This window comes from Lathamus discolor, chromosome 3 (genome assembly GCF_037157495.1).
Source record: "Lathamus discolor isolate bLatDis1 chromosome 3, bLatDis1.hap1, whole genome shotgun sequence".
NCBI lineage: Eukaryota > Metazoa > Chordata > Aves > Psittaciformes > Psittacidae > Lathamus > Lathamus discolor.
This window is the reverse complement of record NC_088886.1, coordinates 19,991,941-20,010,218: the sequence shown is the minus strand read 5'-3', so window position 1 is coordinate 20,010,218 and position 18,278 is coordinate 19,991,941. Positions and strand designations below refer to the sequence as shown.

At 50.7% G+C, this 18,278-nt stretch overlaps 1 protein-coding gene across 8 annotated transcripts in view; it reads left to right on the top strand.

Moving 5' to 3' along the window:
* The window catches only part of NOS1AP (nitric oxide synthase 1 adaptor protein), a 44,442-nt gene that overhangs the window by 3,722 nt on the left and 22,442 nt on the right, over nucleotides 1–18,278 (top strand). For 7 of the 8 annotated variants that reach the window (XM_065673894.1, XM_065673891.1, XM_065673892.1 and 4 more), the window contains exon 2: nucleotides 6,510–6,581. In XM_065673894.1, the coding sequence (XP_065529966.1) occupies nucleotides 6,510–6,581 (72 nt within the window). Of the gene's footprint in view, nucleotides 1–6,509; nucleotides 6,582–18,278 lie in introns of those variants that run through there. The other variant, XM_065673895.1, reaches the window with a different exon arrangement.

The window sequence follows — 18,278 nt, the reverse complement described above, 5'->3', positions numbered from 1 at the left end:
TCTCTGGTATTTGTCAGTACTTTTTTCTGCGTGGGAAACTGAAGTTGAACCGAGCATCTGCTGCTGTCTATGTTTGGAGATGGGACATGAAAGAGACTTTAGTCTGATTTAGCACACCCCTTCCTATGAACCCCTTCAGCTCAACTGCCCGCTGCCCTCCCAAGGCTGTGAGCACTGGAGGTGCCTGCTGATTGCTGCAAAGATAAATCCTGTATCAGGAAAAGGATTGTAGTCCCAGGGGAACACTAAGCAGTGGGTACACGTGTGTCTCCTCTCCTGTGTGTTTTGCTGTGTACATAGGGGCCACACACAAAAGCATTAGAAGTGAGTTGAATTGCAGGCAGCTGTGATGGGGTCTCCAGTTTCCCATCTCTGCTTCAGACTCCTTACCCAGCAGGTCCCTTTTCCTGGAGGGATGGGAAGCTCAAGACTGGTTATGTGAAGCTCTGCACCTCTTTAGCTGGCTGGGAGCGACTTGGCGGCTTTGGGGGCTGTTTGTACTGGCACCTCTGGAGTACGACGTGCTCTGTCAGGGCTGCTCAACGCAGAGCAAAGCTGCGGTGTGATTTAGCCTGGGATTGCTTGCTCGAGGCTATAAATAACCTTCCCAAGTGCCACAAAAGTTCTCCTCTGAAACAGTGGCATATTTCTGCCACACTTGTTAAGTCAATTCACAGGCTGCTTAGTGAAGCTCTTAGTGAAAAAGAGAAAATCTCTACTGGGATTTGGCAGGGCTGTGTGTGCCCAGACTGTGGGTCCCAGCTGGGCACTGCATGGGCTCTGACAGATGCCAGAAGGCCCTGAGGAAGATGCAATGGGAGTAGGATGCTCCCAGCCATCTTTCTGGCTGCTGAAGTGCTCAGGTCCTTTGTATCCTGTCCATGGAATGCCTGTTAAGGCTGTACCTGGGTGTAAGTGCAGGAAGCTCAGCCCCTGCATGGGGGGCAGCTGTGGGCTGGGTGGGGTGTGGAAACAGGAGCAAGTGGACAGCCCTGCTCCATCGGTATGGAAAAACTCCATCTCTTCCGCTGCACCTGCCCGCTCTGTGCCCTGGTGTCCCTGCTGCAGGGCTGCATCCTGCTGCGAACGTGTCTCCCGTTATCACATGAGCTCCTGTTTTGGCTGGTAAGAGGGGAGGGTGGGTGCTGTGCACATGCCTCTGGTAGGTGTTGGGTCTTGTCTTGGGACCCCAAGCACTCTGTGTTTCTGTTCACCTCCTAGGCAGTGCCAGCACTTGTAGGATCAGCAGGCAGAGAAGCACTAATGTCCTTAGGGCATCAGACTGACCAGCGCTGCCTGGCATGAGGTGTCCCTGTGTTAATGCCTATGGTCTGGTTGCGTAGCTCTGATGGGTTGATAGGTCTGATGTGCTGTGTTAAATTACCTGGCTCCCAGGGCTGGGTGCACCCTGGTGTCCTCAAGGTGCAGAACCCTGTTAAAGGGTCTGGGCAACGCTGGTGCCCTCCAGCTCAACAGGGAGCTCCCTGCACCCTCCTGCTGGGCTCAGACTGGAAAGGTGGGGTGCATTTCCATTCCAGTCAGCTGGCATCCCAACTTTTCCACCCCGTTTGGCCTCTGAGCTTGCACCACTGCAGTCTGAGAAAACTTCCCTCTTTTCCTTCCAGGGAGGCTGGGTGTTCCTGCAGTGCAGGGCAGAGCTGGGCTGTGCAAGCCCAGCCCTTTGGCTCCCTGGGTATAGGCTGTGTGTGGACAACAGGAGAGCAGGAGCACTGGGACACAAAAAGTCCTGGGAGCTGGATTTCTCCTTGCTTTCCCTGATGGCAGCAGCCTGGGAAGAAGCTCTTATTAGCCAGGCTGCAGGCAAGGCCCTGGGGAAATAAACAGGCTTCAGATCTTGGAGCACCTGGGTGGGAACTGGTGCCCAAGCACTTTGGGCCTCGCTTTGTGGCTCAGACGTGTATCATGGGGCCAATGTCTCAGTACCTGGTGCAGCCTCACGCTGCCCTGGATTCTGCAGAAACCTTGGGACCCTTGCAGCCCATATCTGATGTCCAACCCTGCTGCTGCTACCTTCAGTAGTCCCTCCCCAGCCCCGGCTGAGGGTTCCCTGTTCAGACAAGACTCTTCTGTCCCTGGGGATGGCTGGGTAGCCCTTGGTGTGATGCCCCAGCCTGAGCTGGTGCCAGCCTGTCTCCTTTGCCTGTGCTTGCCCTGCTGCCTGCCAGCCTGCAGCTCCTCTGCAGAAGCAGTGGCTCCTCATCCCTGGCAAGCTCTGTAACTCAGTGTGGCTTTAGAAGCTGGAAACCCAGTAGCCAGGCAATGTGGGCTCCCCTGTTAGTTGGGTATGATTCAGCCCCGACCTTTGCACACAGTATTGGGCTGGCAGAGCAGCAGCGTGCCTCCCTCAGGAAGGTGGCAGCTCCTCTCCAGAAAGCCTTTTGCTGCCCACCACTGCCCATCACCTGCAAGGGATCTCATCAACACCCTTTGGAAGGTGTTTCCTGTCAGGGATAATATCGGCCTTTGGCTTTCCAAAGATATCTGCCACCTGCTGTCACATAAAAAGCAGCTTCTCAAGGAAGTTCACTTGTGACAGAGTAGAAAACAAGCAGCACTGAACAGCCTTAAGGGAAAAATGAGAAACTAAGTGACTTGTGCAAACACTGCTTTGGCAAAATGCTCTCCTTTGTTTTCCTGTTTCCTTTTTTCCCTCTGGCCAAGGCAGGACTGGTGTTTCCTTGACCTGGACAGGTCTTTTGTAAGCCATGGGCAGAGGGTGCATGGTGTGGGCTGTGCCTGGAGGCCCCTTCCAGCCGTGCCTGGGACAGGCAGGGGAGCCTGTTTGCACGGGAGGGGCACAGAGGGCAAGCTCCCTTCTGGTGCTGGGAAGCCCAGTGGGTGATGGCCACCAAGCCATGGCAGGGAGAGTGGCCCTGGAAGGACCCGTGGAAGGCTGGGTCCCACACACGAGGCTGAGGAGCAGCAGGGTGCCTGGGGAACTGAAAGCACCCTGCAAAATAGGTCCTTTGTGCCTGCCCACTGTGCTGCTGGGCGACACAGCCCGCGCAGCTCTGTCTGTTTGCAGTCCGAGGGCCGCCTTTGTGGGGCTGCCAGCGCACCTCCTTACAGAAGGGACCCCCTTGGCCACCCATTCACCGGCTCTGTGAGTGAGTGGCCTTTCTTCTCCTAATTGGGCCGGGGAGAAGGGGGCTGCCGGGGGCTGCCCTCCGCACCTTGCCAGCCGTGCCTCCCGCCTTCAGAGTGTGGGGATCAGTGACCCGCTGAGCCTGCCTGGCTCTTGGGTGCAGGAGGGAGGCTCCACCTCTGCCCCCCGTCCACTGCAGGGTGGTGGGCCCGTGGGTCTGGAGGTGGTTATTTGGAAAAGCTGTGTCCTGCATACGTACATATGGTTTCCTCCTGGGTTCCCGGGGGCTTGGGGAGGGTGGGCTCTTTCATGGGTTCATTTTCTTTGTCAGCTCTCTTTCACACAGCTTTATTTTCCTTCCTTTTGTTGTGGGCGCCTTCCTTTCTCCTCCCCATGCTCAGACGCAGCCCTGCTGCCTCCCTTTCCCGCAGGGTCAACCTGCTGGCACGGATGCTGGCACAGATGCTGGCCTGAGGCTTGGGAGCTGGGACATGGGCCCCTGTGGGGACCAGGACCACTGCTGCACCTGGCACCTCGCTTGGGGCGCATGGATTATAGAGGAAGGCAGAAGTCCGTGCTTGGGGTTTGGGAGTCCACATGCTCTGGGGTCCTTGGGGCTGGGTTTCAGCACTGGAGTGGGATGAATGGGGAGTCCTGTACCCTGCTGCTTTGCTGATCCTCACCTCTGCCTTGCCTGCTTTTTCCCCACACCTCTGTCCAGAATGAAGGTCAGTGCTGTGAGTAGGAGGGCTGGAGGAGAGCAGAGCAGGAGCAGCCCTCGATGCACTTATTGCCTGCAACTCACTGGCAAATACAGATCATTTCTCAGGCCATCCGCACTCCTTGCCTGGGAAATCGTAGTTTAGCTGACAGGCTGACCTCCCAGTGCACATTTGGGCAACGTTCACCACACTGTGAAGTGAAGGGTTACTCCTCTGCAGTGCAGCTCCTGCGTGCGATTTGTGCCCAGAAGGCAAAAATAATTTGCGGAGACTTTGTCCATCTGTTGAGTTTAGTGAAACATGCAAGAAATACCTGCCTCCAGAGCGGAGGAAGGGGTGGGTGTTTTCGGAGTTGTGAGCACAGTAATTGTGTGAAGTGAGCCCACGCTGGGGCAGGAGGTGCCACAGGCTCTGGTGGGGGCACACTCCCACAGGATGCGGGATGAAGCAGGACGCGCAGGAGCCCAAGTTTGGGAGCAGAGGCAAATCTTCCATGCTTTCTGACTGGAGCCCCTTGGGTTGGGTACATGGGAACATAGGCTGGAGGGGAATAGCTGAGCAAAGGGGCGTAGAGAGGACAGCGTCAAGACATTCCCACTGCTGCTGCTGTTTCCCAGGAGGGCCGTCCAAGGAGGTGCTGCCCAGTCCCAGGACATGTCTGGTTTCTGTTCCATCACTCACTTGTGGGGCGGCCCAGCCCTCCCAGGCTCACGCGTGCAATTATGGGCATGACTGAGTGTTGCTGCTGTGGTCATCAGTCAGGAGGTTGGCATTGCTCGAATTCATGTGGCTGTGGAAGCCATTGGTGGATGGGTCCATCTTCTGCCCAGCTTACAGCTGCCATTGCTCACCTTGTCCTTACAAGCGGCTGCATTCTGTGCTTGTCTGGGGAAGGAAAACAGGGAGAAGTGATTACTCCTCCACTGGCAGTGATCCCATGCTGTCAGGAATAGCTAGTAGAAGATAGGCATCCTCTGGCTGCAAAAGTCTGTCCTTGTCATTTAAGCTAAGGAGTGTCCATTGCAGTTGAGTGGGAAGCAGTGCTGGGTGGTCCTCTGCAGAAGAGCAGCATGGGGAGGCTTCGTGGGAGGGGTGCTGTGCAGCTGAGACTTTTGCCTGGCAAGGGAAGGTGGGGAAAGGTCTCTTCCTTATATACTGCATGGCGACCCTGTGCCCATGGCCTTGGCCCTTCTTGTTGTCTCCTACTTTTTATTGATGGTTTCCAGGCTTTATGTAAGAAAAGGGAATTGATTGATGTCAAAGATGCTTCTCTTAATATGACCCGCACCTTTGAGGAGTGGGAAGGCTCTGTTTAGGGGATGCAACTGAAAACTTACCGAGACCTGTGCTTTTGCAGTCAGGCAGCCAGTGGTTGGGGTCTGGGCAGCTAAAACCATGTTTGCCAGCAGTGTGCATCGTGGGCTGTAATTCCCGGTTACATAAAGCTGCCCTGCGCTCAGCACGTGATGAACACGCCAGCTGTTTGGTGTTTATTTTTATATCCTCATCTCCTCTCAGCACTGGCTGCCCGGTGCCGGTCGCTGGACGCCTGCCCCATCTCCACCCGGGGCAGGAGCCGTGCAGCTGGGGCTGGCTGCACCAAGCGGGTGGCCCTGTTGAGTTTGGGCTGTGGAGAGTTAGCAAGGAAGGCTCAAGGAAGGAACAGCATGCACACACAAAGCCCAGGCATGGTTACGCAGCCACAGGGCTGTGCCATGGGTAGAGGTGACAGCAGTGTCCCAGTGCAGAGAAGCTGGGAGTCAGCAGGGTGAGAAATAACCCCTCTCCATGGTCTTTGCTTCTACAGTGATCCCTAGCGCATGTTCAGCCATTTAAGCACCCATCTCCGCAATAGCGCTTGAAACCAGTGACCTGGGTTTTCATGCTGTGAATGAAGGCTATGGCTGTATTCACAGGAACACATAGCCCTGCTGGGTTTAGTGCCCGCGTTGCGCTGCCGAGGGTTACGTCAGCGCTCGTGTCAAGATGAAGCGTGGGAGCACACGGGGCTAGTAAATAGACTCAAAACGCTTTTCTTCTAACTACACGTTTTTAGTGCTCAGCATTGACTCTTCATTGCTTGTCTGCTTTCTGAACCTTCTTCTGAATCTGCCCTCTTCCATTTTATCTTTAAAAAGGTTTTTGTTCAGCATCTCTCCGTGCTGGGTTTCAGTGGCGCTGCCTTTGGTCCCCTTTGAATAGCAAAGCGGCTCCTTTATTCTGGAGGCTTGGCCTGGAGGCTCAGCATCGCTGCAAAAACAGACAAGGGTTTGGCAGGGCTGTAATTAAACACTGAACGGCCTGTCACAGGACAGGTTGCTCCAGCTATTTTAAGGATATTCCAATATCCAGTTCTATAGTAGGTGACTCAGTGCAGCTGAGGGGATATTGGCTTATAGCTACATACTTTGATCACAGCTTAGATGAATGAGGTTTGGTGGCCTGATTACTGAAGTTATTTTATTGTTAGAAAAAGGGCTGCTGTATCTTTGAAGCATTGTGTTGAGGGAACATCTTCATGGTGGGAGGGCTGTGAGGCTTCAGGTGCAGTAGGCAAAATGCTGCCTGTTTTGCAGAAATGACCCTCGGTTCCCTCTGGGGATGCAGTTGAAGCCATAGCGGGACCATGAGGCTTCTGGTGCCATGGAAACTTGACTAATCTGCTCTTTCGTTCTCTTCAGTACATTGGGAGCCTGGATGTGCCACGGCCGAACAGCCGGGTGGAGATTGTGACAGCCATGCGGCGGATCAGGGTGAGTGTGGTGAGGACGTTCCTTCCCCTCTGTGCTGGGGTGGCAGGATCACCCGTCCTCCATCTCCGCTTACAGCCTTCTCTCGCATGAGTCCCGTCCTCCAAGGTATTCATAACTGTATTTTTCACTGTCCCTCTCTCCATTGAGCTCTCCATGTTACCCAAGCACAATGCCTGCAAGCTTCATGTGCCACACCGTCACGTTTGAGCATCCCTAGCACTAGCTGGCCCCTGTGGTACTTAGCATCCTGTGTGCTGTGGCTGGGGTTAGCTGCAGCCCAGGTGGTAGCAGGGCTGTATCCATGCTCCCAGCGCTACTTCCCATGCAGGAGCATGTGCTGTGGCAGCAGGGATGAGGTGGAAGGTGAGTGTGGGATGAGGGGCTGTTGGCACTGGACGGAAACTGTAGCATGTCCGTGATTCAGAGGATTCACTCATGTGTCAGTCCCAATTCAAAAGTAACAGCAAACTACTTGTGAAGAGGCACGTTTGTGTTTCACTGCTTGCATAAGCATTTCAGCTGCATGAAAATTCGGGTGCTGCCTCGATACACCAGTATGTTAGTGCCCGGTAAATGGCAATGTGCAAATTAAAGCGCTGAGTAACGAGCTCTGGGGCCTGCCAGCAGCAAGCTTGTCTAACAGCGAGTAGGTCAAGGGATGTCAGCTGGCAATGAAGTCATCTGGCTTCCCAAAATAATTACAGTCAGGATATGGGGAGCTCTCGCCTTATAATGCTTGGCCAATAGCCAGGAGAAGAGCTGCTTTTCTGATCCCTGGCCTCTCACCTGCACAACAGAAGGGGATCAAGGACAGGTTGGGAGGCAAACAAGCCACACACTCGGCAAGCTCGCTGCCCCCAGGCTTTAAACAGCAGGAGCTTGACTGCTCTTCGCATGAGACTGCTCTTTGGGCCGCGGTTAGACCTTGGCCTGACAACTTTGAGGGCTTAGGTGAGCCCTAGGGACAAAAAGCCTTCCGACCAAATAAGCACCAAAACGTCCTTGTTGACCAATATGAAGAAACTTAAGCATAGTCTAGAAAATTAGTAGATTAAACTCTGAATGGCAGAGAAAGGACACAGTTTAGGGTAAAATTATGATTTCTTATGGTGAATGATGTGCTCAAAATATGTGCTCAGGTGTTCCTGACCTGAGCTGATCTCCGGTGTTGAGAGATGCAAGTCATTGGAAGACCATGCTTTTGCAGATGGGATCTGCCAGGGAGACTTTTAATGTCTGTTTATTTGTTGTGGGGTGCTGCTCGTAAAGAGGATGCCAAGATAGTTTGTGTGATGGGAGCTTGTGTGTATAGCCCTTCCCTGGTTTCCCATGTTCTGCACTGGCCTTGCACGCAGCAGCAGGATGTTACTGTGGCACTGCAAGGGCATTTGCTGACTGGGCTGGAGCCTAGTGCTCGTTTTGGCGTGGCTGGAGGTCAAGGAATGTGTGTCCTTCTTAAAGCAGAAGAGTAGTTGTGTTCTTTGGGAATAAAGTAATCCCCAAATGTTGGCATGGGGAAACCAGAGGAAGAAAAAGCTTATTTAGGCACAGAAAGCGAGTGGTGGGAGATCATCAAGAACAAGCTGCAGCGGTTCTGTGTGTGGTGTGTGAAGCAGCTGCTGACCCTGAGGTTTTGTATGGTTTTAACGCAGTTTAGAGGAATGTGCTGTGTCCCAGTTTGTTCAGTCAGTCAGTGTTGGTGAAGGAGGGGGAGCTGCCGCTGCAAATCCCCTATCTCAGTGCTGCCCTTGGCCACTCACTGGGCTTTGCCTCTATTTACTAAATGCAAAGACATGGGGAAGCGCCCTGCCCAACAATGGGGGTGCCAAGGGAGAGAACATCCTGGAAGCCCTCCATAACTGCCTGTGCTGAGCTGGGAGCAGGGGCCATGAATGGGGCCATGAGCAGCAGCTGCCTCCCCTCTCCTCCCTGGCAGCCGGGACTGGAGGGTGAGCATCTTGAGCCTGGCTGAGCCTGTCTTCCTCACGGCTTCCTGTTTAGATAGGGACCTGACCCTCTGGGGGCAGAGAGGAGGCATAGCCAGCATTGCTGAGATTCCTGTTCCGGGCTGGGATCTGCCGCCCTGCTGCCACTCTCCCCTGAGCAAAGCAGAGCATCTCCACCAGAGCAAGATGTATATATTAAGTCCAAATCTAGCCCATTTTGTGGATCTGAGTTGAGAGGGACTTTCTACAGGGAGCTGGAGAGCAAGAGCTCAACTGATGCATCTTCCCAGCTATAAATGACAGTGATAACTATATATTTTTTTATATCGTCATGATGTAAATGTATGCAAATGCTTTCCTCTTTGTGTTCCTGGCATGTCTCCAGTGCTGCCAGTGCTACCTAGCTGGGGTTTGGTGCGTTTGTTCTAGAGAATTTGGGACCATCCTATTTTGATCCTTGTGTTGCTGAGTGCAGCTTTAATCTAGATTTTCTTTGGTGCCAGAAAGGATGAAATCCTTTATAGATGCTTCTTAAAAGCGGCTTCTGTGGAAGTCTTCTGCAAGGCTGTTTCTGGGAAGGGTCCAGCTGAGTTTTGCAGGCTCAAAACAAGGAGGCATTTCAAGCAATTTAAAATATAGTTCCTCTACACCTCCTACTCTGTCAGGTACATCTGATTCTGTGGGGCTTCTGCTGCTTTGCATAGCTGAGCTCGATCTTAGCAAATTGGCAAAATTCTTGAATTTCAACTAGCTTGTTTTAAAATAAGATTTTGCATCGCCTGCAAGCCACATGCACAGTCGGACTGGTGTGAAAATTGATGCATGTGGCCAGTTATTTGTGTAGAGCGCCTGGTGTCATATTGAGCTCATTTAATTAAAATATTTCTGAAATACTCCTGTTCCTGCCATGGGGAATTTTTAAAAGCGGTAAGTCATTTACAGTGATGTCTTCTTTTTCTTTTTCTTTCATCACGCAAGGAGCAGCATGGCTGTACCCGACACAAAATGGAGCAGGATTTGAAAGCGAGCTGGCCCTGCGTGCATGAGAGCCCTGCCTGGGGACAGCCCCCCACTGTCTCCTATGGGGTACCTGCATGGTGGGCAGTGGGCTGGCTGGGTGATGCTCAGGCTTTGGCTGCCTGAAGAGCACAGCCTGCTCTTTGCCAAGCCATGGCACTCGGCACTCGGTGAATTATTTGCGAGCTAATGACTTGACGTGATTTTCTGAGATGAAGAAGATTATGTTGTATTAGGTCTGGGAGGAACTGAAGGGATATCTGTAAGAATTTCAATTGCTCTTTCAGTGCTCTGACAATCGTGGTAAAAAGGGTGAAGGCTTCCAGGCAAGTTCACTGTATTTCTCCCAGCACCACCAGTGCCATTTAACTTCATAATAAAATAATGACTAGTCTGCTATTGCTAACAATATGCTGCCTACTCGATTGCATGAAATAGGTCAGGATCTCATCCTGTGGTGAGTATTTAATCAATAAACTCGGATTCACCAGAGCACGCTTTTGACCAAGATTGCCCATAGAGGAGAGATGGTTTCCAGGAGGGCTAGCCAAAGCATGGTTGCCCTGGCTTGGCTGTCTCATTTAATACCATGGCCAGGATGTGACGAGTGCTTTCCAGTGAAGCTCTGAAAGTTACTGGCAGCATGAAGTAGTGCAAGCTGTATGTACACTCTGTTGTAATGCACATATAGTAAAATTACAAGTTTAAGGAGGAAAATGACCGCATGTGGCAGGGGGCAGGCATCTGAACCGGTAAGAATGTAGGAAGTGTGAGCCATTAATGCTGGAAAGCAAGGTCTGAGCTGAAGAGGAAGCAGGATAGGGATGGGGCTTTGAGCACTGCTTGCCAGAGGGACTTTGGGAAGGTGCTTCCTGGCAGACATGAGCAAGTACTGCCTGTGCTGCTGTCTGCTGGTCTTGTAGGGTCACACGGTGGCAAGAATGACAGGGCTCAGCCAGACGTGTGACCTGATATGTCCTGAGGAGATGAGGAATGGGCATGCTCCTCTTCCCCTGGTCGCTGGCCTTGTGAATAAGTCATGATAGACTCACTGCTTTTTGGCTTCCAGCAGTGACCTAACTAACAGTTCTCTTCCAGGCTTGGGGCAGCCTGTCGCTTATGGCCAGGCTGCAAACCATGGTAGGGAGGAGAGCTTGGTGGCAGGGGATCCAGCCTGGGAAAGAGCAGAGGTTTCCTAGCTTAATGGTGAGCTTGGTTGTGGAGCCAGCAAGGATGAAAGAAATCATAACCCAGATGGGGAGCATGCTCTGGGAGGTGCATGCCAGGAGGTGCATGCTGGTGTGTGGTCTTCCCCACACCTCCTCACCTCTATGAACACTTCTGCTCTGGGCAAGTGTCCTGTGGGCAGGAGAGTGCTCAGGGCTCTGGCAGGAACACATCAGCTGATGCATGGCATGCCAGCACAAACAGCGATGCCCTGGTGGGTGATGCTGGCCTCTAGCCACTCAAATGCCTTTGAGAGGGCTGGGAGCCAAGTAGGCACCGAGCCCAGGGCAGAACTGGAGCTGCTGGAAAAAAGCTGGGGAGCAGCAGTGCCTCCTGTGTCCCTGTCAGGCGTCCTTGCCCTGTGTTTTCTTGGGTTGGCCTTTCTTTGGTTGGTCTTCCTTCCTTCTCTTGGGACTGACAGTGTCTCCCTGTGACTCATCTGGCTTCCTGGCTGGGGGCTTTCCTCACCATTGCTCTCAGTGAGTCACGTTTCCAGCTTGCTGATGCCATCATCTGAGCCATTGGAGAATATCTGCTGGCAGTTCAAGGGAGAAGAAGGGGAATAACGTTTGCCAGGCTCCCTGAACGCGGGGGAGAGTGCAGACCTTTGGCATTGCTCCTTCCCAGCCAGTGGGTGCCCTGCCAGCTCCCACCGCTTCTCTAAATTCATGTGCATATAAAGTCATCGCACAAATGTCTGTCCCCTTTTGTGCCCTTGTGCTCCCTTCTTTTCCTCCTGCTTCACACTTGTTCTTCCTTAGAAATGTTTCTTCAGGCAGGCTTTAAGTATTGCACTAGTGGGCTGTGTTACCTGTCGGGCTCAGCAGAGCATGTGAAGGGGTGTTGGTGCATGCTGGAGAGGTGCTCTTGGCTTTGCAAGGCTCCTTCCTTAGAGGCTCCCCATGTTGCACACGTGGTTCTGGTAGCACAGCAGGCCCAGCTCGGTGCCAGGGCTCAGCTGCACTAGAAGCAGGGAATCTGGCACCTCAAACCTTGCTTTCCATAGGGACACGGTGTAGCTGGAGCACTGACACATGTAACATCTGTGGTACTGCAGATGCTGCGGAAACTGTTGGTGGTGCCTGGGTGGCTCTCCTGCTCTCCGTGCCTGTGCTGGCTTCTCCTCCTGCTTAGAAAGGAGTGATTTGTTGCCCAGTCTGGCTGATGGGCGTGAATGGATTTAGGCTGGCTGTCAAGGGGAAGGTCTGCAGCTTGTTCTGGGAGATTGCGGGTCATGAGAGCTCTGGTAATTGCTGTTTGTGAGGCTTTGAAGAGTTCTTACAGAAACCATCATCCTTTGACAGCTCTCTGCTCCTTCAGCAGGGTGACAGAGCTGCCTTTGATTGCCTGACCCTCCAACTTGTAAAACCTCTGCAGAAAGCATTGCTACTGAGGGAAAAGGCTGTGTGCAGTATCACCAGCCATAACACACCCAGCTCAGTGCTCTCTAGCCCCACCATGGTCATGAAGAGGTGACAGCCTCTTCTGCTGCTAGGAACTTGCTAGCAAAGGTAACCATCTCCACTTATCTTTGCATTTTAAAGTAAATTCCTAACTGTGCATAAGGATAAGCTCCTGGTGCACCTGAGACGTTGTTGAGATGAGAAAATAGGTCTGAGAGGGGTACACCAAGGTGTGGCTGATTCCAGTGTCTGCAACTCATCCTGGTATCTCCCAGCACTTTCCTGGTCAACATAGTGGAGAGCTGGCCCCGTCCCCCTTTTCCATTCTCTGTTAGTGTCTCCTCACATGCATGGCATTGCTTTTATTTGGAGTTTTCCTTCTGGTTTACTGCAAGGTGGAATTTTCCTGTGTTTTTTGATAAATCAAGGGCTTTCATCAGTTTGCTGCCGTCATGGCAGCACTTTACTCTTGTGACGAAGTGAGGTCCAAATGTTCCCTCGTGCTGAACACCAAAGCTGGTGTACAGACCTGAGCATGAGGGACGCAGGTGGCTGCATCCTGAGCAGCCACCTTTTCCAGCCAGGCATGAGTGTGTCCAGAGATGGTACCTGGCTCTTGCTCTGTGATTAAGGGGAGAAATGGCTTAGGAAAAAGGGAGCAAAGACTAAAAGAAACCTCACAAGCAGGAGGTCAGGTTTCAAGCAGTATTTAGGACCTGGTTTATGGATGCAGAACTGAGACACAGGGAGACTGAGTGACTTGTCAGATTCCTTCTGAGGGAGGCATGCCTGCACAGGGAACCAAGCTGAATTATAGTTTAACCAAGCTGAAATCAACACTTTAAATGCTACTCTTGTGTATGATCCTTTCTGTTCTTGTGCTGGTTCCCAAAGGCCAAGGACCCCTTGATGTAGTTTGTTGAAGCATTGTCCTCTCAGAAGAGAGGCAAAGTGTGGAGCTGCAGCCTTGCAGGAAAAAAAAAAAGCCACATGCCCCAGTTTCTTCACTGCTAAAATTAACTCGTGGTGGTTTTGGCTTGGTGCAGCAGGAGGATGTTCCAGGGGATGCTGTACACCAAATGGCCAAGGGGGAAGAGCAGCGTCAGAGCCTGCCTGGCAGCCTGCAGCAAGGTGAGAAGGATTTTGGCACGGGGTTTTGTGGCTCTGAGAGCTGTAAGGGTGGGTTTGTTATGGCCTGTTCCTGCAGTGGATGGGAGCAGAGGAAAGGATCACATCTGTTTAAGAGGAGAGGCTGCAAAAGCTATTGTGTGAGCTGGTCTGTGGAATGGATCTTAATTAGGGAGCTGGAGGAAAGAATGTGTCTATTGTAGGACAGCAGAAGAACAAGCACAGCCGAGAACAAGATAAAGGAGCCGAGAGTGCATTCTGCCAGTCCCAGTGAAGGGCTGTAGCATGCAAAGCGTAATGAAAGCCCTGGAAGTCCCCTGCCCACTCCTGCCTGCACCTCCTTGTCCTTTGGGAAGGCTGTGACGGCCACACAAGGACTACTGCTTTCGGCATGGCACTGTGGCCAGACACCATCCCCAGCTGCTCTGGTGTCCCTATAGGTGGTAGCCAGTGGGTGCTGTGCTTCAGCTGGGATTTTTGGGGGGACTGGGCTTTCCCATGCTGGAGTGATGTCTGCCCAGGGCAAAGACTATAGATGAAGAATGTAGCCAAATTTGCATGAATTTTTAGAGAATAAAATGTTTCCTCTCAGGTGAGGCTTCCCTGATGGAGAATGAGGACCCCAGTGATTCTTAATCTGTGACTTGCTTTTCACCAGGAGTTTAACATGGTTGGAAGAAGACCCCAGTTCTCCTGCCATATGCTTGCCTGTAGAAACTGCTGTACTGTTTCAGCAGAAATGGCAAAAATAATCCTGAAGTCAGTATTCACCACAGGAAACTGCAGCAAAGATGGTTAAATTTCAGCATAACTCTTTTTAGTTAAAGAGCCCAACTGTGATCTTTTACAGTGATGCTCTTGGATTGCAATACTAATATGTGCTATGGAAAGCCATCTCTTTCTTTATCCCTTCAAAGGCCTCCAGTTTTGTTTTGGCATTTGCTCCTATGACATTTTCTACTCCCTTGTAACATGATGGATGAGGCTGGTCTGGACTCCTTCAAACACTCCCTAATTCCTAGGAACTTTGGGGATGTGTGTGTATCTCTCCAGTACTGGAGACACAAAGAGCACGTTTTTGCTGGTATCTACATACAGGCTAAGAAATCCTTGATATCTAAAAAAGAGAAATGCAGACTAATTGGCCCAGAGCTGGTGGTGAGTGTGATTTGGGGTGCTGGTCCTGTTGAGCTTCCCGTGGGGAAAAAAAAAGTGTGTGTCTTTCTGTGGTTTGAATGGGTCCAGCTTCAACTCCCAGCTAGTTGATCTTGTGTTTGCCCAAAGAACCTTTGGCATGAGGAAGCTCTTCCCCAGGTGCCAGGTCTGAGCCATGGACAAGTCGCCTCCTAGCCTACTCTTTGGATAAGTAAGAACTTGTTTTAACCCTTGGGACTGGCAAACCTACCTCATGTTCTTGTTGCTTTTTTCTAAACTCTTTTCTATTACTTCTTTGAAGTGTACGATAAATCAGAACATGTTAAGTCAGGATGGATTATATTAGTAGTGATTTCAGCAGTGCCGTGTTTTGAGATAGTCACATTTCTGTCTTGCTGCATGTTGCCTGTTCATGTGCCCAGGACCACACTCTCCTCTTACTGTTCTTTCCACTGGGATGACACCTTTGATGTCTCCAGGGTTTTTTCTAGATACATTTTTTCCATCTTGAGGATGCAGCTCCTTTTTCCTCTGGAAGGCTGCTTGGCCAATGCTGTATAAAATCAACCTGAAATGAATAGATGCCAAATTCCTGTATGCTTAACCCTAGATAGCAAATACTATTTTCTTCTTACAGATCTGCATAAAAATTAGCATTGCTGTGTTCTCCTTGCTGTGGGGTTTCCTGGATGCACAGCAGTATCCTGTCATCTGTCTGTCCTTGCTTCATTTGGGGCTCCACTGGTGAGGTGGGTTTCAGCCCCTCAGTCTGGGCCGTGTTTGTCAAAATGCATGCAAAAGTGGAAATGGCAGCGTATTCTCTTTGGTTTCTTAGCCGGCCTAATAGCTTTGTGAAGTACACTTCTAATTTCACTGAGAGAGTACAGGATTTCAACTTGCATAGAACTAGTGCTGTGCTGAGTTGTACTGCAATCTGTTTGCTTGCTAGAAAGTCCTGTATTGTCTGTTTCCTAACTCTTCCTAAAGTCTTGGAGCTTTCATTAGCTTGGAATTTTTTCTATGATCCTTTCTCAATCAGTCTAAAGGACATTTTTCTGACTTTTTGATTTTAACATGTAGAATTTAGTGATTTTTAATACATGCATTACTTATTACCAAAATAGGAACCATGAAACAATTGTGATTTGAATAATGACCTCTTTTGTCCAGTATACAACCCAGACACATTGCTGAGCACCAACAGCATCTAATGAGCCCCAGAGGGCTGGCTTGTTTCTGATGTGTTAAGCATTTAATGCTGCTACTCATTCATTCTTCATTAATTGTCTGAATTTGAAATTGCTGATTTAGTTACTGCATTACCAGCTTGCCTTCCTTCAGTTTCTCACTGCTCTTCTGCTTGGCTGTTCTCATCTGCCTTCTAACTGGTCTTGCTCAAGCTTTTTGTGCAACTGTGGGGGAGCAGCTCTTTGTGAGCAGTGAAAAAATACCGAAGTAAATGCTGTGTTTCACAACGTGGGGTGTAAATCTCACCCTCACCGTGTTCTGATTCAGCACGCTCTGCGCTGACACCTTCCTGAAGCGCTGCGTGGGTATCTTCTTATGGTGCCCCTCACTTTGTGACCTGCCCTTGGTGTGAATTTGGGGTGACTCTGTGCTCTTCCATGGTGTCAGCCCTGCCTCTAGCCCCCTCCTCACGGGTGGGGATGATCTCAGCTGCCTTGAGCAGGGGGTGTCTTAGGAAGAAAGCATTTGGGGAAGAAAGCAAGTCTTGAACACAGAGCTTTTGTTTTCCTGCTGAGGCGGAGGCAGTTGTCTGCTTGGGCATTGCCTGTGCTGCTCAGCACCCGGCACTCTTGGGGCCCCACAGAGCATCAGGTAATGCCAGTGCCAGGAAGATGCAGGAGTTTAATTAGGGATTACCATAAAGGGCATGACCAAATTGTTGAAAATGGCAGTGCTTTTCTTGAAGCCAAGCTCATTCTTTCACTGTAGGCTGGATGAACAGAGGCCATTTCTAGGCTCTTGTGGTTTCTTACCTTCTTCAATGGGTGATTGCTGTCGCCAGACACCCGCTGCCTTTGCCCATAGGTTGAACCTATGTGTATCTGATTAAAAATACCACAAATTCCAGCCAGATGAGGGGTTTTCAAGGAATGTTTTTCTGCTTATTTTAGCAACAGGTGGTAAATATTAAGGTATGTACAGCTCATCTCCTGTGTCTCTAGAGCTGTGAAAAGCAGAGCCTGCAGATGTGCACAGAGCGTGCCCCTTGTTTTTGTTAACCAAAGGGAGCAGCTCGAAGCCTGGCTATTTCTGCAACCAGTTTGACCAGTATCCCATAGCACCCTCCCACTGGTTAATTCACCTGCACCACACTTGATCATCGAAGATGGCAGGATGTGAAGGCAGGTGGGAGCCTACTGCCTCCCACACAGGTCCGGTCCGTGTTGTTATTGCTTCCTTGGCTTTCTGAAAGGGATTTAGAGATGTTTTCAAGGCTGGGGGATAGCCTGTGTCATGGTCTCCATCAGCCTTCATGGCTGGGAGAAGCTGCTTTTCCCAGCCCACAAGCAGTCACTTCTACTCAGAGCCATTGCTGTGTTTACCCAAGCTTGGGGGAAAAAGTCATGTCTGTGCTGGGATGGGGTTCCAGCTTTCTCTTATAAGCTCAGTGTTAATTAAGCCCCAGTGAAACAAACGGTAACACGTGCACAGGGACCTGCTGGTGGCTTTGTTGAGCTGCTGGGTGGAGCTGAGGAATGTTGCTGGGAAGCGTGCTCCTGCACTAGCAGCTGCATCCCTTGTGTGCACCATGCTGCTGCATCCCCCTGCACAGCGCTGGGCTTCCATGGCATGCAGAGTGGCTGCAAACTGTCTTGGGAGGGGAGGTACACTGGTATGCCTCAGGCCTCCTTTGCATCTCTGATCTTGAGGGTGGTTTTTTAAATCACAATAATTTAAGACTGGGACAGAGATCTGAGACCCCTAAGGATTTCTTGTAATGGAGGTGAATCATCTTGTAAATGGAAGTCTGCAACAGAGGGGGTGAGAATGAGCTGTTACCTATAAGAACTTTCTCTGTTTAATCCCATGATTGATAATGATTTTAGTTTTACCAGTTCTGATTTCCCTGACGTTGCTGTGAAACTGCTTAGACTGAAATGGCTTGTGGATGTATCCCAGTTTGTCAGCTCATCTTGGAAACTCAGAGGTAGTGAGGGGAGGTTGGAGGAAATGGATCAAGGCTGGATCCTAACAATGGGTCTGTTAGGAAATAGCAAACCGAGCAGAAGGGATTTCTTGTGAAGTGTTCAATGTTATTAGAAAACATACTTTGTGTGATAAATGGGCATACTGTGATCCAAGGATTGTTTCAAAGCAGCAACCATAACTCTGCTCTGCTGCTCTCGCAACATGGGTATTTTTAGACCGATTCCCATTTATACCCATCAGTACTTGCAACCGTCACAGACAGTTACCAAAATTAAACCTGAAGTTGGATGGGAAAATAGGCACTGACCTTGTCAGTACAAACCAAAATCATATCTTATTTCAGACAAACCTTACACCTCAGAGCAGCATTTTCCCATATGTACAAATGCAAACTCTGAGGAACTGTAGAAGAGTTTAAAAAGCATCGTTAAGCCCAAGAATGAGCATCCCATGCTTCATTACTCCTCTCCCCCTTCCAAACTACTGTGCCCTTTGACTAAAGTCTAGCTACTGGCAAAACCACTAACACTGGAGTGTAGAAAGGATGATGGGGGAAATTTAAGCCTGAGGAGCAGCTCAGACCTGAGCTGGCAGGATGACAGAGGTGTCCAGCATGTTTGCCCATGCCATGTTGGTGGTTTGCT